Consider the following 23,277-nt stretch of genomic DNA (forward strand, 5'->3'; position numbering starts at 1 on the left):
CCCCATATATATGTACAAACCATGTGTCAGTTAATGATCGCATGAACAGAGTTTCGACATTACGAAGTGCGTGCGGGATAAATAAAAAAATAATTTTCGTCATCTAAAGAAGTGCATATTACTATTTATTTTGTTAAAATTTGTGATATATTAAACCGGTATCAAAGCGGCCGCGTAAATGTAGTCTGTGATGTGTGTGTGAAAAAGAATATAAAATTTTATAAAAAAAAATACAGAACAATTCGAAAAAAAATTCACAAATCTTGAAAAACCATTATATTTAAAAAAAAAACTAGTCTGTATATATTTTGTAAAGTGTCAAAAGAATCAAATAACAAGTAAAAAATAAAAAACCGAAAAATCGCGCTTGAAATCATTTTGGAAACCGATGCCTCATTCTTCTTATTTGATTGGAACAGCTAAGTCAAATGAAAAAAATTCCATCTAATTTACGTGCAGCATTAAAATTTATTATATCAATTCGAGGCCAAGTATTTTCTAATGAATTGAAAAAAGTTACCACTTGAGTTACGTGCAGCACTGAAATTTATGATATCAATCGAAGGACAAGTAATTTATGAGTAACTCCAAATTTCAACATTATGGAATTGTTCTAAGAAGCTTTTAAATCCAAAAAAATCACATGCAAGCTAGTCATTTCTTACTCTATGGTGGCAAAGACTTATAAGAAAATGGATTCTGTTCAGACTTTCAGGAGCTTCTGATATTATTCACAATATTCGACGTCGATTGGATCGATACAAATTATGTTTAAATATGAGTTAAAAGTACTTGTCCGGCCCATCACTATTCATTCAAAAAAAAATCAATCATAAAAAAACGAAATTGTACGGCAGAACCCGATTAAAAATTTATTGACATGCGATTTATTATTAGTTTAATGTTCTTAATAATAGTATAGGTTAGTTATACCGAATGAAATTCGTTCGCTGGAAAAAGTGAGAAGTAAAAATTGCCGTCATTCCAATACCAACTGGGGAGTTATTTTTAGAAGCTTGAACATATTTAATGTGCAAAATGTTTTTTATTTATCGAAGCACAATAACATCCCTTGTATAGTACAGGACAATTCGTTTCCATTCTTATTCAATTAGTGCAATTAAGGGAATATTACTTGAAGATAACTCACTAAATTCGCTCTGCATGAATATTTGTGCTCCAACAGTTCTAAAAAAGCCCTGATTTTTATTTAAATATAATAAGTTTAATGGAAAGTGATGGGCCGGACAAGTACTTTTAACTCATATTTATACATAATTTCTATCGATGCAATCGAAGTCGAATATTGTGAATAATATCAGTAGCTCCTGAAAGTCTGAAAAAAATCGATTTTCTTATAAGTCTTTGCCACCATAGAGTAAGAAATGACTAGCTTGCATGTGATTTTTTTGGATTTCAAAGCTTCTTAGAACAATTCCATAATGTTGAAATTTGGAGTTACTCATAAATTACTTGTCCTTCGATTGATATCATAAATTTTAGTGTTGCACGTAAATTAGATAGAATTTTTTTCAATTGACTTAGCTGTTCCAATCAAATAAGAAGAATGAGGCATCGGTTTCCAAAATGATTTCAAGCGCGATTTTTCGGTTTTTTATTTTTTACTTGTTATTTGATTCTTTTGACACTTTAAAAAATAGATACGGATTAGTTTTTTTTACAGATAATGTTTTTTCAAGATCTGTGAAATTTTTTTCGAATTGTTCTGTATTTTTTTTTATAAAATCGTTTTTTTTGACAATTTAAAAAGAAAATATTTTTAAAGTTTTTTTTATGGATGGAATTATCAGGAAACGAGGGACCATTAATGTACTTGTCCCAACCTTTTTTTTCCTAGGGGAAGTTTATGGTTTGATATCACGTCTTTTTTCTCAAAAGTTCCTTATTTATGTTCAGTTGACTATAGGATTTTAGTTTAAATTTCTATGAATTATTTTTGATTTTCGTCTTATAACGTTGGTTTTCACGATAAAAGACCTATTTTTCGTCAAAATTGTACTGGACATATTTCGTCACAGGTCTGTCCTCGGACTTTGGCGATTTTTTACCTTATACTCTAATATGTTTTGTAAATTAGGAACCCAAGAGCACGGCCGCAAGCGGGTTGGAGGCCGGTATATGATTTTCGGCTTATAGCGTAGGTTTCCACGAAAACAGACCTATTTTTCGTAAAAATTGAACTGGAAATATTTCGTCACAGGTTTGTTCTTGGACTTTGGCGATTTTTTTCCTTGGACCCTAATATGTTTTGTCAATCAGGAACACAAGAGCACGGTCGAAAGCGGGTTGGAGGCCGGGATATGATTTTCGGCTTATAACGTTGGGTTCCACTAAAAAAGACTTATTTTTCGTAAAAATTGAACTGGAAATATTTCGTCACAGGTTTGTTCTTGGACTTTGGCGATTTTTTTCATTGTACCTTAATATGTTTTGTCAATTAGGAACCAAAGAGCACGATGGAAAGCGGGGTGGAAGCCGAGATATGATTTTCGGCTTATAACGTTGGTTTCTACGAAAAAAGACCTATTTTTCATGCAAATTGTACTGAAAATATTTCGTAACAGGTCTCTCCTTGGACTTTGGCGATTTTTTTCCTTGTATTCTAATATGTTTTGTCAATTAGGAACCAAAGAGCACGGTGAAAAGCAGGTTGTAGGTCGTGATATGATTTTCGGCTTATAACGTTGGTTTCCACGAAAAAAGACCTAAATTTCGTCAAAATTGTACTGGAAATATTTCGATAGAGTTTTGTTCTTGGATTTTGGTGATTTTTCTCCTTGACTTCTAATATGTTTTGTCCATTTTAAACTCAAGAGCATGTAGCAATGCTTGTTGCGGGTTGAGATATGATTTCCGGCTTATAACGTTAGTGAAAAGAAAGGAAAAGAGAAAAGATAGATCAAATTCAAGACACAACGAATCCAACAGAATTGGCCATTTTTAAATGTCGTTTTTGTATTCTGAATCTGGACATTTTCGTGTCATCCAAAACATGCCCCCGATGAAATATATTTCCAAAGTTTGCAAGTGGCCGCGGAGATCCAATTATCTACAGTTTGATAGTTGCAGAAAAAAGGCACCTGGAAACATTTATTATGTCAGATATCAAAGAAGTAAAAAAAACTGAGCGTACTTGATTCAACAGAGCAACGGAATTCAAAGACGTTTAAGGTACCTGCATTGGTTGTGGAGGAAAACAATTTCATTTCAGGATAATTTAGAAATAAATTAGGAAATTGAGAAATTTAGCATAAAATTTAGAAAAAGGAAAATTAAGATAATTAGTAAAGCTGAAAACTTTTGTGATGAATTTTTGAAATTACATGTTACGGTTGGAGTAAAAAATTTCAATAATTGGCACACATGCTGCGACACAAAAATATCAAAGTTTGAAGGTATTCGCTCCATACCGCAGTAATACAAACTTTAATACTATTTGAAAAGAAATACTTTAAAACTTGCTGAACAAAGTTCCATTACATATTACCATAATCAAAGATAGGGGGTGATACTTAGCACATATACTTATCCACAGAAATTTCCAAGTTAGCAGGTATCTGCTGCGATTCAATGTATCTGCGCAATGAGTTTGGAAGACAACAATTTCAAATCCATCCATAAATGAGCAACTGAAGACTTTTGTAATGAATTTTGCACTTGATATCTATGTTATGGTGCGAGTCAAAAAATAAAATGATTGGCACAGTATATAAATTTTATAGTTTGCAGATTTTTGCTGTATTTCAATGATCCAAATCTATAGTATTACAGTGGAAAGTTGTTAGAAGACATGATGTTACATTAAAATGACATAGCGCGCATAACATTCAGAAATTCTGTAGGTTTCCATGATGTTGGCAGGTATTATACTTAATCGCATCGAAAACTGAGCAACTGTACACTTATCGTAATGAATGTTTTCACCAATAATTCCACATTTGCAGTTTGCAGAATAGGAATACTCAACATACACGTCATTTCATAAGTATTGTTGTCAATATTTGTGTTTGCCTACCGCATTCCGAAGATTCAACTTTTCATATTATCAGCAAAAAAAGCATCCAAAGACTTTTTGGAACAAGTTTCTAAATTTATTACTCGACAGACCAGGTGGAAAAAGAATAACTACACTTATATCAAGACCAGAAACTGTTTTGAGAATCTGATGTACAAAATGTGCGATTGATGATCATAATTGGAAACCTCTTGAATCACGTTACCACAATCAACATGGAGAAATAGTACAAAATCATAGAACACATATTAAGCAACCTATTAATAATATGTATCGATCCGCTGCAAACCGATGGAGTCAATACAAGGATCGGAAAGAGCAGAGCCAAACTCAATAGGAAAAAAAATATGCGAATATTCAAAAATAATGTTGACACAAGAAATAAATTAGAAAACATTTATTCGATTGGAGTTTCTCACATTATACACTAACAGTTCCGTGTGTTCTTGATTTATTAATTATCACCCATAATATTTCATATCGCAAAAAGAAAATTTGACGTTTTAGGTTGACGAACATTTTTCCTTACTACTTCCAGACCTATTTTTGATAAACTGATTTGCCTTATTTATATTATTCACTAACTATGCGAACGTTTGTTACATTTGTCCCGCACAACATCAAACCCCGGCCGGTTCGTTATTACCACACAGCTATCAAAGGGCACTGGTATATATAACCTACATTATTACACATGATATATAATCACGCAACTGATGATATATTTACACTGCACAATATTCCGCGCACTCTGGTTTAATTGAAAGATTATCTCAGTTGACACTTATTTCCAATCGAACGAAATAATGAAATCTTGAAAAGTTTCGTTGACATATGCATCGCGCATTTTTTTATATTTTTTATTTTCACACACAGATCATAGTCTACATTTACGCGGCCGCTTTTATACCGGTTTAGTATTCCACAAGTTTTAACAAAATAAATATCAATATGCACTTCATTAGATGACGTGAAAATTATTTTTATTTTCCCGCACGCACTTCATAACATCATAACCCCAAATGTTAACATGACGTGAAACTTCAGCTGGTGACTTTCGAGTACTTTCGAGCTCTCGAGCTCCTTAGCTTTTCGCCAAACTTCCTTGCTCTTTTTCTTGAATGTCATTGGCCCAAAAATTCTCTCACTCTTCATTGGCTGCAACAACGACAGGGCTGTCAATGTACTTGTCCCAAGACTCTACCGAGTCTCTTGAAAAATGGACGATGCATATGTCAACGGAACTTTTCAAGATTTCATTATTTCGTTCGATTGGAAATAAGTGTTGACTGAAATAATCCTTCAATTAAACCAGATTACGAGAAATATTGTCCAGTGCGAATATATCGTCACTGGCGTGGTTATATATCATGTGTAAATAGGTTATACATACGAATAAATAGAACAAAAACACACGGAACTGTTAGAATGATGTTAGAAACTTTACTTGAATAAATGTTTTGTAATTTATTTCTTGTGTCATCATTATTTTTAAACATCCTCATATTTTGCTTGATATTCAGTTTGGCTCTGCCCTCTCCGATCCTTGTTTTCACCCCATCAGTTTGCAGAGGATCGATACATATTATTAATTCGTTCCCTAATATGTGTCCTATGATTTTCTACTCCTTCTTCATGATGATTGTGGTAACATGATTCGAGAGGTTTCTAACCATAATCTTGAATTGCACATTTTGTAAATCAGATTTTCAAAAAAATTTCTGGTCTTGGTATACTGGGTAGTTATTCTTTTCCCATTAGGTCTGTCGAGTGATAAATTTGGAAACTTGTTCCAGAAAGCCTTTGGATGCTTTTTTTGCTGATTATATGTAAAGTCGTATCTTCGGAATGCGGTGTGCAAACACAAATTTTGATAACAAAACTTATGGAATGACATGTATGTTGAGTATTTCCACTTTGCAAACTACAGATATGGAATTATTATAAAAAAAATTCATTCCGATAAGTCTACAGCTGCTCAGTTTTGGATGTGATCAAATATAATGCATACCAACGTCCCCAGAAACTTGCAGAATTTCTGAATGCAATGTGCCCTATGTCATTTTAATGCAACATCATGACTTTTGACAACTTTTCATTATAATGCTGTAGATTCGGATCATTGAAATACAGCGAAAATCTGCAAACTATAAAATTTATATACTGTGCCATTCATTTTACATTTTGACTCTAACTGTAACATTTATATGAAGTAAAAAATTGATTATAAAAGTCTTCAGTTGCTCATTTATGGATAGATTTGAAATTGCTGTCTTCGAAGCTCATTGCGCAGATACATTGAACCGCAGCAGATACCTGCGAACTCTGAAATTTCTGTGGATAAATATATATGCAACGGATCACCCCTTATCTTTGATTATGGTAATATGTAATGGAACTTGGTTCGGCAAGTTTTTAAGTGTTTCTTTTCAAATAGTATTGAAGTTTGTATGACTGATATACAGCGAATACTTCTAAACTTTGATATTTCTGTGTTGCAGCATGTGTGCCAATCATTCAAATCATTTACTCCAACCGTATCATGTAATCTAGAAAATTCATTACAAAAGTCTTCAGCTTTTCTGAATACTTCAATGTTCCTTTTTCTATTCCTTTCTGAGTTTTCGAATTTCTAACTTCATTTCTAAATTGTCCTGAAATGGTTTTCCTTAAAAACCAATGCAGGTACGTTAAACGTCTTTGAATTCTGTTACTCTGTTGAATAAAGTTCGCTTAGTTTTTTTTGCTGCTTTGAGTTCTGGCATAATAAATGTTAGAAGTTTACGGGTACTTTTTTTCAGCAACTATCAAACTGTGGATAATTGAACCTCAGCGGCCGCTTGCAAACTTTGGAAATATGTTTCATTGGGGGCACGTTTTGCATGAGACGAAATCTCTAGATTCAGAATGCAAAAGCGACATTTAAAGTTGGCAAATCTGTTGGATTTTTCGTGTCTTGAATTTGATCTATCTTTCATTTGAATTTTAAAGAAAAGGGATAAATAAAATCTGTTCTATTAAGGAAATCTTTATGTCAGTTCTTTCTTGGTATGAAGACTTGGAAAAAATCGCCAAAGGCCACGGACAGACCGGTGACGAAATATTTCCAGTACAATTTTGACAAAAAATAGATCTTTTTTCACGGAAACCAACGTTATAAGCCGAAAATCATATTACAGCCCACGAAACGCATTTCTTCACACTCTTGGGTTTCTAATACACAAAACATATTAGAAAATAAAGGGGAATATTACCGACGTGCAAGAACAAACCAGTGCCGAAATATTTCCAGTATAATTTTGACGAAAAATCGGTCTTTTTTCGGGGAAACCATCGTTTTAAGCCGAAAATCATATCTCGGCCTCCAACCCACTTTCCGCCGTGCTCTTGGGTTCCTAATAGACAAAACATATTAGGAGACAAGGAGAAAAATCACCGAAGTCCAAGAACAAACCTGTGCCAAAATATTTTCAGTAAAATTTTGACGAAAAATAGGTCCTTTTTCGTGGAAACCATAAACTTCCCATAAGGAAAAAAAGGTTGGGACAAGTACATTGATGGTGTCGTGTTTGCTGATAATTCCATCCTTAAAAAAGACTTAGAAACCGATGCCTCTTTCTTCTTATTTGATTCGAACAGTTAAATCAATTGAAAAAAATTCATCTTATTTACGTGCAGCATTAAAATTTATTATATCGATTCGAGGCCAAGTATTTTCTAATGAATTGAAAAAAGTTACCACTTGAATTACGTGCAGCACTAAAATTTGTGATATCAATCGGTAGACAAGTATTTTATTAGTAACTCCAAAGTTCAACATTATGGAATTGTTCTAAGAAGCTTTTAAATCCAAAAATATCACATGCAAGCTAATCATTTCTTGCTCTATGGTGGCAGAGACTTATAAGAAAATCGATTCTTTTCAGACTTTCAGGAGCTTCTGATATTATTCACAATATTCGACGTCGATTGGATCGTTACAAATTATGTTTAAATATGAGTTAAAAGTACTTGTCCGGCCCAACACTATTTATTGAAATAAAAATCAATCATAAAAAAACGAAATTGTACAGCAGAATCCGGTTAAAAATGTATTGAAATGCGATTTATTATTAGTTTAATGTTCTTAATAATAGTATAGGTTAGTTATACCGAATGAAATTCGTTCGCTGGAAGAAGTGAGAAGTAAAAATTGCCGTCATTCCAATACAAACTGGGGACTTATTTTTGGAAACTTGAACATATTTAATGTGCAAAATGTTTTTTATTTATCGATGCACAATAACATCCCTTGTATAGTACAGGACAATTCGTTTTCATTCTTATTCAATTAGTGCTATTAAGGGAATATTACTTGAAGATAACTCTCTAAATTCGCTCTGCATGAATATTTGTGCTCCAACAGTTCTAAAAAAGCCCTGATTTTTATTTAAATATAATAAGTTTAATGGAAAGTGATGGGCCGGACAAGTACTTTTAACTCATATTTAAACATAATTTGTATCGATCCAATCGACGTCGAATATTGTGAATAATATCAGAAGCTCCTGAAAGTCTGAAAAGAATCGATTTTCTTATAAGTCTCTGCCACCATAGAGCAAGAAATGATTAGCTTGCATGTGATATTTTTGGATTTAAAAGCTTCTTAGAACAATTCCATAATGTTGATCTTTGGAGTTACTAATAAAATACTTGTCCACCGATTGATATCACAAATTTTAGTGCTGCACGTAATTCAAGTGGTAACTTTTTTCAATTCATTAGAAAATACTTGGCCTCGAATTGATATAATAAATTTTAATGCTGCACGTAAATAAGATGAATTTTTTTTCATTTAGCAATATCTCATTGCAGGTTTTGAGTTATTTAGAAGGAAGAGTTTTACTGCGACGTTTGGTTTTTCATAGTAATCACAACGTAAGTAATTTTCTTACGTGTATAATTAGTTCGATTTTTGACAGTTTTTGTTAACGTTTTTTTTTTCTTAGATCGTTTTTCCATTAGTTATTTTAAATGAATTTCTGACACGGACTATTGTGGAAATAGCAGTTGAAGCCGAGTTTCCCTAAGATGACCGTTCAAAGAGCATGAATGAACTTGTCTTTAGTTTCCCATCATTATCATGTTACGAGGACGATAAAATAATAACAATGATTTTAATGAATAATAAAATATTAACGATATTCGTACTTTTCACAAATTTATCCCTTGTAATAGTAATATAATATAAAATAAAAATATATTACCTTCTGCGACGTAGTGAAACATTGAGACCAGGTAGGCCAAATTGTCCTCGCGGTATGACCATTCTGGCGTTGCCCTTGGCAGACCTGGAGCCCCCATGGGCCTGCAATTGACTCAGATGGGCAGCGTAGCCTTCAGACAATATTGTCGCAAGAGACTGATGCTTTTTCGAAACTTTACCGACTATTATTATTTGATTCGGTTTTAGATTAATAGCTGTATAAACACTTATGTCCTTGCTACTGCCATACGCCTGATGTATTATCACCCCGTGTTCTTGTATAAGATTGATGAGGTAAGCTGCTTTATGTCCAAGAGGATCAGTCGAAAGACCATCAGCAAACGAAACCAAACCATGAGGAAAATTATGTTGAGATAGCCACGATACAACCTTCTGTTGTTGCATGTCTGGTCGTGCTGTTATGTAGATTATTAGGTAACCGAGTTCTTGCCAGTGTCTAAAAAGAACACCAATATTGATTTTTATTGCTACATTCGAATTTCATTATGATCAATGTTAACTGGTTGACTGAAAAGCTTTTTTGTTTTCGTGCCAAAACTGGTACGAGCCAATAAATTACCGAAATACATGAAATTTTTTTTTCTGAGGGCTTCCAAGGTTGTTGATTTCATTCCCAAACTTAATATAGAGTCGTGGCAGCGACTCTGATTGTGAGACAAGTACATTTATGTTATGACGAGTCGCTGCCAGAGAGTCTTTACAGGAGCGGTAGCTTTTCCAATTGTTTTCGAAGATTGTCCAAATTTTTTTTTTTAATAATCTAGAGTCGCGGCAGCGACTCTGAGACAAGTACATTTATAAGATATGACGAGTTGCTGCCAGAGACTCTTTACCGGAGCGATAGCGTTTCCAATTGTTTTCGAAAATTTTCAAAATTTGTTTCTTCAATAATTAATTAACTATATCATTTCGGAGAATATTATACGTTGACATATTTTTTATTATTTTTTTTCTTTCGATTGCGACTTCATCGAACTCTAGCTTAACGCGTTGAAGAGATATTAATTATTTATTTTTTAATTGCATCAAAAAATGGGTCGGATTTTCGCACACATTTTTGATGTTTATTTGTTTTATATCTAGTGACAAATCTGGTGCCATAATACCAATATATACCTATATATTTTCGTGTCGTATGACGTATGGTGTGTTGTTTATGCTGATAGATGATGAGGTTATAAAGATCGCGATTTGACAGTTCACCGATATCCCGGTCGGTAGTACAAGTATATACCTATATATTTCCGTTATGATATGACGTATGGTGTGTTATTTCAATGCTAACTAAATGAGGTTATAAAGATCGCGAATGTTACAATTCACCGAAACTGTTCCAATTTTTTCCGGTTCTGTAGAAAATAAATAAAAGCAGTACAATGTTTTAGTGAAAGTGGAGAGAAAAAAGTGAAGAAGAAAGAGATAAAGACCGAGGAATCCAAGAGTGTTGTGTAACGGAAAAAAAACCGAAAATTGTCAACAACGTTCGGATTGATGGTAAAAATATTTAGAAAGGTTAGAGATTTTTTCTATATATATCTTGAGATGTAGTCCGGATTCTGAAACATTAGAAATAAAAATCCATGCCTCCGCTCTTTCTCATGAGCTCTCTCTCTGATTGTATCATCAGACTTGTCGATGTTTGTTATTGCAGAATATCTAAAGACGCGGCATCGTCTTGTAATAAAATAACCCAAAACAGGAATGACGAAAAAGAGCCAGGGACTACAAAAATATAGAAAGGCAGTATAATCGCATTGTCTGTAAACGCATAACACACTATTCGAAAGTGCTTGATTACAAAATTTCTATTGGCAAATCGAAACTGAGGCAATCAGTATTTTTTTCATTTTGCATTGGCGGAAATTTTTTCATCAAAAAGACTAAATTGATAATCACGGAGAGTTTTCACTTCAATTCCAACAAAGTAAAATTTAAATTCGAAATAAAATATGTCCGCGTGTGTGTATATGTGTGTATTAGGGTGGTCGTTATTTGGAGTCTTTTAAAACAATGCTTAACCCTCGACCATGCGGGTTGAAGTTTTCCGTTTAAAATACATGGAATTTTTCTGCGTCTGTGGTCACGATTATACTGTGGGCCTCAATACATTTGGAAAATCTTGAAATTTCTATAAATTGTTTTACAAGCATGTTGCTACACGAAAAAAAATTTCAAAACTCCTACCCTTAAAATGTTGTATAGCATCACTATAAGAACCCATTAATGCGCAAAACGATATTTTTGGACACACAATTTCAAGTACGCAGTTTTGACTGAAAAACAAAAGAAAAATTCTCCAAAATCTGATATAGGGGTTTTTTGAGGGTGCTCTTTCAGAACCTGGCGTTTATTTTTTAAAATTAAATCAAAATCTTCATTATTTTTGCGTTTTGAATTGGAAAGTCAAAAATTTTGAACGTTTTTTTCCCTCTAATCGATTTCCGTTACTGTTGCTGCACTCAAATAACCATATTAAGTCCAGCAAAAGTGTTTTCAATGTCTGACCTTTCCGGAACATTGGTTATAACCAGTATTATAAAAGTATGTATAAATACTTTTTTCTTATTCAGTTTTTCCAAGATGGCGGTTTTTGCAAAACAGCATACGTGATTTTTTTTCTCGAAAGACTCAACTTAACAAAGAAATGTAACACAACAAAAAGTGTTGAGAATCATCTAAAGAATACGCCTGATTTTTTTCAAAAATTTTCTAGCTATTTTTGTATTTTTCAATTTCGATTAATTTTGTAAAATTTTTAAAGTTCGGAAAAGATTCACACGCATTCTTCGGATGATTCTAAACAATTTTTGTTATATAATTTTTTTGTAAAGTTGAAACTTTTTGAAAAAAAAATTATTTTCTATCGAATAATAAATAGGTTCATAATTTTCTTCTTAAAAAGTTGCAACTTAAAAAAAAAAAATTATATAACAAAAATTGTATAGAATCATCCAAAGAATGTGAATCTTTTCAAAGCTTTTAAATATTTTAAAAATTTATCGAAATTGAAAAATACAAAAATAGCTAGAAAATTTTTGAAAAAATCCACACGTATTCTATAGAAGATTCTCAATACTTTTTGTTCTGGAACATTTCTTTGTTATGTCAAGACTTTCGAGAAAAAAAATCATACAGATTGTCATCATGCTGTTTTGCAAAAGCCGCCATTATGCAAAAACTGAGTAAGAAAAAAGTGTTTATAACCAGTGTTCTGGACTCGTCAGATCTTAAGAACATCTTTGCTGGCGATAATATGGTTATTTGAGAGCAGCAACAGTAAGGGAAATCGCTTTGAAAAAAAAATGTTAGAAAATCTTGACTTTTCAATTAAAAACGAATAAATAATGAAGATTTTGATTTAATTTTACAAAATAAATGCAAGATTCTGAAAGAGCACTCTCAAAAACCCCCTATATCAGATTTTGTTCTTTAGTTAAAACTGAGTACTTGAAATTGTGGGTCCAAAATTGTCGTTTTGCGCATTAATGGGTTCTTATAGTGATGCTATACAACATTTTAAGGGTAGGAGTTTTGAAATTTTTTTTCGTGTAGCAACATGCTTGAGTAGTAAGGCTATACCAGTTCTAACCCCGGGGCTCTCAGGGGGGAGCGGGGACGGGGGAGCGCGGGGACCGTTGCGGGGCTGCACGGCATGTGGAGGGGAAGGTTCTCGCACAGCGGGGGTGCGGCGGCACTTTGAAGAGACAAAAGATTTTTTTACACCCTCCAATGACTGATTTATGTTTCCGGTATATCAGATTGAACGGAATTTTCTTTTTAAAGTGCTCTTGCCGAAGATGATCTTAATTATCGGACTCCGTGACGAAAGATGTTTACATGTCACACTAATGACAAATTTATGTGTCCGGTGTTACGTATTTTGTATTGTGGCGCAAGTTCCGACAAGATTTCTTTTTCAAAATGCCCCTCCCCCAATTTTTGCTTAGAGGATTATATTGTTTTTCTCAGAAAAAATGAAAGTTTGCATCAGACTGGAAGTATTTGCTCTCAACGACAGATTTATGTGTCCTGTGTTACATTCCTGAGATGGCGATTTCTTTTTTCAAAATACACCTGCCCCTCCCTCGAAAAATTTACGTGTCCTGTGTTGCATCTTTTGTATTCCTGAGGTGGTACAAGTTTCGACGAGATTTCTTTTTTCAAAATTGGATCATTACTGAAGTCGAGGTCGAGATGGAAAGATGTGCAAGTATGTATGCTATCCACCCGGCGAAACATCCATTGGCATTAACAGCAAATGAACTTGAATCATTACCGAAGGCTTTGCTTTTGAAGTATTATAGTGCATTCATTCCTGTTTTATGGAATCGTTTACCCAAGTATTTGCAGTGTGATAGTGAAGTGCAATCATATCAATTGTGCTACGATCATTTTAATCAACCCTGGCTACATACGCATATTGATTCTTGTAGACCTAAACGTCGAGATTGTGAAAAGTGTCACATAATGGAACGACTTGTGAATATCTATACGACTCTACGCATAAAAAATCCCTGTGAAATGACATCGGAGGAGCTTCAAATTATATCTCCTACCGTCTTTAAACAATGTTTTAGTGAATATACAGATATTCTGTGGGATCGTTTACCCGAATATTACAAATCCGATAGTGAGATTGCATTATTACGTCGTTGCGTTGAACATTGGAATGTATCATCGATGGACGTTCATATTGATGGTCCGGCTCCGCAACGTCGAAATTGTAGGAAATGCTGTGAACGTGTTTGAACAAGTTTAGAATGCACGTGTTCATAACGTCGGCAGAATCAAAGAGCCTGTACAGAAAAAAGGACCACCGGAGGAGATCGCATCGATTCCAATATAGATCACGTTTGAACCTGTTTGAAAGCGTGTGGAAGGGGATGATCCAGTTTTGGGGTAGGGATAGATGGAAAAACTACAAATAGCAGAGTCCAGAAGAAAAAAGCATCACTTCACGTCTTCGTAAAGTTGAGTCAAGACTTGCTCTTTAAAGAAAATCTCAAAAAACTATATCCATAATGGAGTTCTCCGCCATCAACAATATCATCGCAAAGTCAGAGTATCTCCCTGCCAAGAAGCTGAAAGAACTTCAAGTCAACGAAGAATATCGCGTCTCGGACGTGAGGACAGCAAATACCAAATGGGGAAAAAGATACGTCGCCGAAATCAGGAATGAATTCACCGTATTCCTGCCACCGCGAGTTGTCAAGGCATTCGATCAGAATCCAGCAGTATTCGAGAAACTTTTGGAAACGGCTCATTGTGGACAACTATACATGAAATATCTCGGTGGTGATTGGAACGCTATTGAATTTTCTCAAAGAGATTTCTAATATTCTCAACGCAAAAATGTATATATCTGAATCACCGATGAAATGTATGTTGAAGGAGGAGGAGGAGGAGGAATATTGTATAAATAAAATTACACATTTATGAAAAAATTGTTTTGTTTATTCCAAGATCCCTCTATTACATAATGCATGATATACGTATAACCAGCTTTGCAAAGATTTTACATTCTTCGTTGCACAATTAAATTTCGATTCGTTGGTGTGGTGGTGATGGTCGCAATTCGATGGACTTTTCGGCAGTTTTTTCAACGGTGGGCAGTCCAAAGTCTCCAAATCGACAATCTCCGTTGACAGATCCAAAAAGTTCGTCAGCCATAAAGACTTTTCGCAGCCTTTTACGAAGATGGTATGAGCGCCGCGTAAGATAGTTTGAATTATTCCTCTTGCTGCATCGTATGGTATAACACCAAAATCCCATGACAATCCATGAAAATTACGTTCCAGCCATTTGTTTGTCGTTTTATACTTTGTCGGCAAAGAATCCCATGCATACGGTGGTGCGAAGAAAAGTGTGAGAGGATTAGCATTCTTCACGTCCGCACGAATGATTGAAATTTCCTTGAGAATAAACTCATTGATCGGTCCTTTGAAGCCTTGTAGATCGATGACAAAATCCATGATGACTGTTGGCCGAAGAAGTTGATGGTACGGTTTTATACCAATTTTCTCACCCCACCACTCACAGGATTGTATTCAACGATGCGATCGTGTAGAATGAGGCAGTATGCGCATGTTTGTGCTGGAGTATTTGTGCTTGTTTCAAATTCGAGGCGCACATCTACAGGTCCAGACTTGAGAGAATCGTTCTGCTTCGAGCAGTCAATCACAATGAGAGGTGCAAATTTGAGAAAATCCGCTTTTGTAAGCCATGGTTCGGCCTCCTTATTGTAGTACATCGGTTGAAAGTTTGTATACATATCGTACAGTACTGCATACTGATTTTGTTCTATATTCAAATTCATATTACCATAAGGATAGCATTGTGAATTCAAGTATAATTTTACATCAGTAACGTTGCAATGATCAAAATTACTCGCATTTTGCCTCTTATTATTCTTTCGTCCTGTTTGGAATGCCAGGATCACATATCGAGGTTTTTCCAGCTGCGTTGATGTCTTGACTGACCACACGTGTTTCGATGTCGCCGGTAACATTGGATATTCATACAATTCCCACGTACGAAAACTCATTGGAATTGGGGTATCTTTGGCGATGAATTTCAACAGTTGAATTTTCCGTTTATCCGCCACGGTGACGTATGGAACGAGCCATTCAATTTTCCGTAGTGTAATTTTATAATCTTCAGCGGCTGGTTGAACTATGGCATTATCATCGGAACGTGATCTAGTCAAAATCAATTCGTGCTTTGCATTCACCACCATTTTTCGATAATCTTCAGCAAATCCCAGCAGCATGCTCAGTGGTATGCATACGTCAAAGTTGCCTGCTACGTCTACAATTTGTTTAGTCTCCTCAACATCGAGCCAACCGGTGTTCTCAAGCATTGCACTTCTCGCCGACGAATGAGATGTATATCCTTTGATGAGAGATGTGATCCCCACATTTTTATTACGACCGATTTCAACTGCGTTAAGTTCATAACGCACCTCCTCGAATAAATGACAAATGGCATTGTTGACGAGGCTCGTTGCAGCTAACGCTGCACCATCCGCCTTTGTCAGTTTGCCGCAAATGTGAATTGAACTTTTACTCGGTAGAATTGATAAATCTTGATACTGGATTGAAATACGTATTTCATCACTGTTGTTGTATGTTGACGACGGGTATGGTTGATGAGCATGAACCTCATAATGTATGATGGATTCGTCAAACATGACGGGTGTCTGAATGTTTACGATTTCTTCCTCCATTGTAGGCAGCAGATGCACAACGAGCAAAGCAGATAATTTCTCACACGCGAACTCCACGAATTTTGAGACCCAAACTCTTCAATAGTAGAAGGTTTTGAGGTGTTAGCTCTTTGAGCGTTGATCGACGACTGCTTTCGCGATCCCATGTTGGCTTATTAATATTGCCAATACGATGATTGTAAATTATGCCCATTGAGATTTTATATGAAGTCTTATGGTGATGACTTCACCGCGGAAATTGATCAAATCTCCGTCTTGATCGACAATACGAAGCTGTATATTGTCAATGCGACGAGTTGTGATTGGTAGATAAATGACGCTTGACGGTACTTCGATGATTTTATAGCCGGCCTGTACAGATGGGAAAAATTCGTGAATTGTATGAACTTTTCGCCCGTTGATGTATGCACCAGTGGTTATGTTACACTCGACTCGAATGGCGTTCACTTTGAGAATGGACACGGGTAGATCGGACACATGTCTTTTATTGGGCTCCAATCGACGCGACGTAAAACCCAGCAAAGGTCCAATCGAATTTTTGGATGTAAAATCAATCGATTGATTGCACTCAATTTCACTGCGTAGCGTATAATTATTCGGCTTAAGCTGAATTTGTATGTTTTTAGATGCCAACTCAGTTTTCAAATATTTTTCAATATCTTCAATTTCATAGCTGCCCGTTGGAATGGTCACCACATGATTTCCAACGTGAAATTCATTGCAACCAATGTCGATATTTGGAATCGAATTGAATGTGAGCAGCTCGACGAGTCCAAGAGTATAATTTTTGTCGGGCGATGGTTCGATGGGTGGAAAAAATTGTGCCTCGAGTATGGAGGATGATCCAGTAATGGTGATCGTCAAACTATCATCCATGATGCTCGCAGATTTAGAACTAAACACGCAGCTCCATAGTCCTCATTTATATAGTGCATAATTGTCTCGTCGATTTAGTTGTCCACACAAAAATTTCAAGCATAAATGCCCGCATATTATTGTATCGTATTCCTGATACTTTTTATAATTGTATTTCACGCTACCAACATTGAAGTATTTCATGAGTTCGGGTGGAGGTGGGAGATTACCGAAGCTGTCAAAGTATGTGACTCGTTGACCATTCTTTTTATATGCAACCCAGTGTGTCCCAGGGCCCACATTTTCATCCAAATTCACTATTGCTGATTCTTGTTTGAGTGGTCCATTTTCAGGCAAAGTGTCACGCATGAAAACCCCACGAAAGTTACGAATTTTCATGGCTCTCGCATACTTTAGCAGATCGATGTCGGTGAGTGGTTGATGTGGTAGCGTGATTATACGTTTTTTGTCCCGAGGTAAAGACCCAAACCCTGTTTGTATGGTTTCAGATGTAAACCTTTACCCAAAGGGATGGCCTCGAGTGTTCGGTTGTGACGTTTACTTTCCTCCAATTCCTTTTTAGCCGCTTGAGCAGCATTTACAGCTTTGACTATTGCAGCACTTCCACCAGACAGTGCACCAACGGCGCTAAGGCCGGCAAAGATGGGTACGAGGAAGGGCAATAAACCGCCGATTTTGCGAGGTACAGGTAGAACCCGAGGCGTGCGTACTTTAACACCTTTAACACTGGCACGCGCATCTTTCAATGCTGACATGACGATTTCACGGGGGTCACCACTACGAATCATGGCTTTCTTTGCGGCACTAATGATCTTTTTCAGGCAAACACTTTTTTTGGTCTTTTTCGTCACTCCTTTCATACCTAGACCAAATTTCTTTTTCGCCTTCATAATGTTTGTCACGGCCCAAGCACTTGCTCTTTCACCAAGACTTGCGTCTTTCGAGGTTACACGTTGCCAGGCTTGTTCAGCCAAAATTTTATCCGCCAGATGTCGTGCTTCCAAGTTTTCACGATTTTTGGAATATGCGATATCGTGTTCTTTACACGCAGCGTCCAGCGCTTTTATACCAGGATCACCACGAGCAAGACGTTTGATCAATTTCGTACCAGGTCCACAATATTGATAGCCCGGTAGATGTAGTTCCACGGGGAGATTGTTGATTATACTGTTTACCAAACCTTTACCAGGTTTATCATGTACAATCATCACTCTGCAGTGGTTACAACTCGACTGACTATTCCAACATTATAAAGTTGCATTTATATGATTTTTTCAATCAGTCGCACGCGAGATGAAGTCAAAGAAACAAGTTTCGAGCGGTCAACTCCCCATAATAAATTTCGATGAATTTATTGTTGGAGCGGGTAGTGTGAAGAAGCGTCATGGAAACTTACTACCTAACAGCATTCGAGCCGTATTTTGTGGCCCCTCGAATTGTGGAAAAACGAATGCCTTACTCACGCTCCTAATACATCCAAATGGTTTGAGATTTGAGAATATATATCTATACTCGAAATCGTTGAAGCAGCCAAAATACCGATTGCTCGAGCAAATGCTTAAACCTGTGGAAGGAGTGGAATTTTTTCAATTTAACGAGCATGAACAAGTTGTGGCACCTAGTGAAGCTCGCCCAAACTCCATATTCATCTTTGACGATATAGCGTGTGAGAAACAGGACAACGTGAGAGCATTTTTTTCCATGGGAAGACACGAGATTGTGGATAGTTTTTATCTCTGTCAGACGTATACTCGTATTCCGAAACATCTCGTGAGAGACAATGCAAATTTTATAGTGCTATTCAAACAAGATGATATGAACCTCAAGCATGTATATAATGATCATGTCAATACGGATATGACTTATGCAAGTTTCAAAAAAATGTGTGTCAAGTGTTGGAAATCGGACAAGTATGGATTCATCACGATTGACAAGGACAGTGAGTTGAATGCTGGAAGATATAGAAGGGGATTTGATTCTTTCCTCACTGTCGATGATGATGATGATGATGATAAATAATTGTTCCCCTGAATTTTACTAGGCAGTCTAAAGTCTGACTTACTCGTGTCAACATGAAGTGCAAAGAACTTTTAAAGGAGACGGCTGTATTGAGTGAACTTGCCAAGGCGAGTGATGCAATCAGACGAAAACATCGAATGTTGAAAAGTGGACGTGATAGTGCTCAGCAGAAAATGCAAGATGTGTTTAAACCGATTGTTGAACCATTAGAAGAACTAGTTTCATATACGAAAAACCCTAAAATTAAGAATGAACGTGTAAATGTTAAAAAGGAGGAAGAGGAGGAGGAGGAGGAGGAGAAGAAGGAGGAAGAGTCTCCAAATTTTGGAGAAAATAGCATGAAGCAAGATATTTCTTTCAAAGATGATATTTGGCATGATGCAATTACTGATGAGAATGTCGGTGTACCCTTAACTAAAAATAGCGATAATGATATTCATGAAGATAATAATGATGATGATGAGGACGATGATAACTTGGAATCATCTGGAGATGTTGATAATTTGATACGTGAATATCTGGGCTTACTGCGTAGTAATAACAAAACAAGATTAGATGGCGTGTATGGAGTACGAAATCTCGCTCAAAACAGATTAATGATTGGTGATTCACCAATTCATTTCGAACTCGATCATATAGTGGTTGGAGATGAAAAGTATCCCAAAAGTATTGGCTTGGTGGAACTGTTGTTTAAAAAAGAGCCCGAACTCAAATATCTAACACCAAATGACTTGGAGAAATATCAGAAAATTATCATCACAACGAATGCTCATAAAAAATTTTATAAACGCACGGGTGCGGTACGTCAGGATAAAAATAGTAAATTTAAAAATTATATATCCCAAATGCTCGGTAGCAACGATAAGAAAGGTGGTACTCTGCCTCAGTATAAGGTAGCACGAAAGCATACCTCTGTCGACTATGTTCATTGGGATGATCCAAATGAGCTGGTAGATCGTCTTCGCTTATTGCTCGCATCGCAAGCTGCTGGAAATTCATCACATTCGAATGAAATTATATCGATTATCGAGGAGTTGCGTGAAGCTGAAATCATGTATTAACATGTGATGGCTTGCTTTCATCCACATTCCCAACATGTGCGTCGATGTGTTTCGACGAAAGTTGAGTAGACGTGGTGCAGGTCCTCCGGGTAAACCAGGTGCTGGATTTAAAATTACATCGGACGGTCATTACGACTTGGAACGAAAACGACTGAGCAACGTTGGTGAGCCAGTAAATGCTCGAGATGTTGTAACACTCGGTGCATTCAGCAAACACATTCATTCTATAACTCATAGTGTGACTCATACAACGAATCAAAAGTGTGAATCGAATGTGGCGGCTGCAGAAAAGCGTGTGAGAACCGAGCTCGCCTATCTCCGTGAAAAAATTGATAATATAAAGAGAGAAATCTCAGAACTTCATGATGAAATGAAGTTTTTACGAGATCATCTAATGATAAGTCAGTGAAAAATCCTCCAGACTCTTATCTTCTGCAATTGATGAGGACCGTGGGGGGGAGAAGAAAAAATGAGTGAAAAGAAGCTTGCGGTGGTTGAAGAACTGCATAAGCCAGCTCGGCGGAATTATCCACGTCGACATGTGGATATACGTGGCCTGGATGAGACTTAGCAAGCTGATCTTGTAGATATGTCTGCATATGCACAACACAACTCCAACCATAAATTTCTCCTCACCGTCATCGATATATTCTCCAAATTCGCCTGGGCCGCACCGTTGAAGAGTAAAAGTGGAAAAGATGTGAGTGCTGCAATGGAGACGATTCTCAGCAAAGGACGCATACCGAAAAATCTTCACGTCGATCGAGGAAAAGAATTTTATAATATGAACTTTAAGGCTTTGATGAAAAAGTATAATATACACTTGTATTCTACATTTAGTAATTTGAAAGCATCAATTTGTGAGCGCTTCAATCGTACACTTAAGAATAAAATGTGGATTCAATTTAGTTTTCGCGGAAACTGGAAATGGATCGATATTCTCGATACATTAATTATAAAATATAATGATACATTACATCGTACGATAAAAATGAAACCGAAAGATGTGAACGCTGAGAATGAGAAACAATTATTGCACAATGTATACAGTAGATCTGAAGTAGGAAACCAAGCAAAATTAAAAATCGGCGATAAAGTTCGCATAAGTAAATTTAAGAATGTATTCGAAAAAGGTTATACACCAAGCTGGACAACTGAAATTTTCACAATATATCGAGTGAGAAAAACTAATCCAGTTACATATAATATAAAAGATCATCAAGATGAGCCCATCGCAGGTGGTTTTTAGGAGCAAGAGCTGCTTCGAGCAAAATATCCCGACATATATCTCATTGAAAAAGTGTTGAAGAAACGTGGTAGTCAGTTGTTTGTAAAGTGGCTAGGTTTCGACAAAGCACACAATAGTTGGATAAATAAAAATGATTTGTAAACGATAAAGATGGAAAATTCAAAGTCTGATTTATTTTTACGACCCTTTCCCAATCAAGTTCTCCGCACGAAGAGCAGATTGAAGGAAAAAGAATGACAGTTTCACAAAAAAATTTATTTAACATCAATTAAAAAATCAAGAGACTCGGTAGAGTCTCCGGACAAGTACATTGACAGCCCTGTCGTCTGCTGGCCCGAGACTCTCGCCGAGACTATACTTTCTCTGAATAAAACGATTCGCCGTGGTGGGGGTAAAATTGGCATGTGATTTTATTGAATTACGAAGCTCAGGAGCCATTTAGCAACTTGAAAATTGAAGTTTAAGCCAATTGAGTAATTCTCTTTCGTTTCCGCCCTAAATCAGCATGATCGATGTTGTAATTGCTGAGAAAAAACTTTGCAGGGGCTCAAGATTATGCAAAAGTTACCAACACATTCAAGAATTTATGCGTCCGTATTTACAACACAATCAAAGGCACTTTGATGCTCTCGAGTTTCTGATTCGTTGGATCTGACGACATCCATTTTTAGACGTTGTGATTGGTTGTTGAAATTAGTTGTTGATGATTGGAAATCTGACGTCAACTTCAGAACGTAGCACACGGCGCAGCACAGCTGGTAACAGCAGTCATAAATTCGATCGATATACATATAATAATGTACAAACCATGTGTCAGTTTTTGATCGTATGAACAGAGTTTCGACATTACGAAGTACGTGCGGGATCAATAAAAAAATAATTTTCGTCATCTAAAGAAGTGCATATTACTATTTATTTTGTTATTTGTGATATATTAAACCGGTATCAAAGCGGCCGCGTAAATGTAGTCTGTGATGTGTGTGTGAAAAAGAATATAAAAAATGTGCGATGCATATGTCAACGAAACTTTTCAAGATTTCATCATTTCGTTCGATTGGAAATAAGTGTTAACTGAAATAATCCTTCAATTAAACCAGAATACGAGAAATATTGTCCAGTGCGAATATATTGTCAGTGGCGTGATTATATATCATGTGTACATAGGTTATATATACGAATAAATAGAACAAAAATACACGCAACTGTTAGAATGATATTAGAAACTTTAATTGAATAAATGTTTTCTAATTTATTTCTTGTGTCGTCATTATTTTTAAACATCCCCATATTTTGCTTGATATTCAGTTTGGCTCTGCCCTCTCCGATCCTTGTTTCCACCCCATCAGTTTGCAGCGGATCGATTCATATTATTAATTCGTTCCCTAATATGTGTCCTATGATTTTCTACTCCTTCATGATGATTGTGGTAACATGATTCGAGAGGTTTCTAACCATGATCTTGAATTGCACATTTTGTAAATCAGATTTTCAAAAAAACATCTGGTCTTGGTATAGTGTGTAGTTATTCTTTTCCCATTAGGTCTG

The 23,277-nt window shown here is 35.9% G+C and overlaps 1 protein-coding gene across 8 annotated transcripts in view; it reads right to left on the minus strand.

Annotated features, from left to right (window-relative positions):
- rdgB (retinal degeneration B) overlaps positions 1–23,277 on the minus strand; it is a 1,063,172-nt gene that overhangs the window by 145,859 nt on the left and 894,036 nt on the right. For 7 of the 8 annotated variants that reach the window (XM_043425622.1, XM_043425620.1, XM_043425621.1 and 4 more), the window contains one exon: positions 9,283–9,738. The exons of the other annotated variant lie outside the window; for it this stretch is intronic. In XM_043425622.1, coding sequence (XP_043281557.1) covers positions 9,283–9,738 — 456 coding nt within the window. The remainder of the gene's footprint in view (positions 1–9,282; positions 9,739–23,277) is intronic. 8 annotated transcript variants of the gene reach the window in all.

Source organism: Venturia canescens, chromosome 8 (assembly GCF_019457755.1).
Source record: "Venturia canescens isolate UGA chromosome 8, ASM1945775v1, whole genome shotgun sequence".
Taxonomy (NCBI): Eukaryota; Metazoa; Arthropoda; class Insecta; order Hymenoptera; family Ichneumonidae; genus Venturia; species Venturia canescens.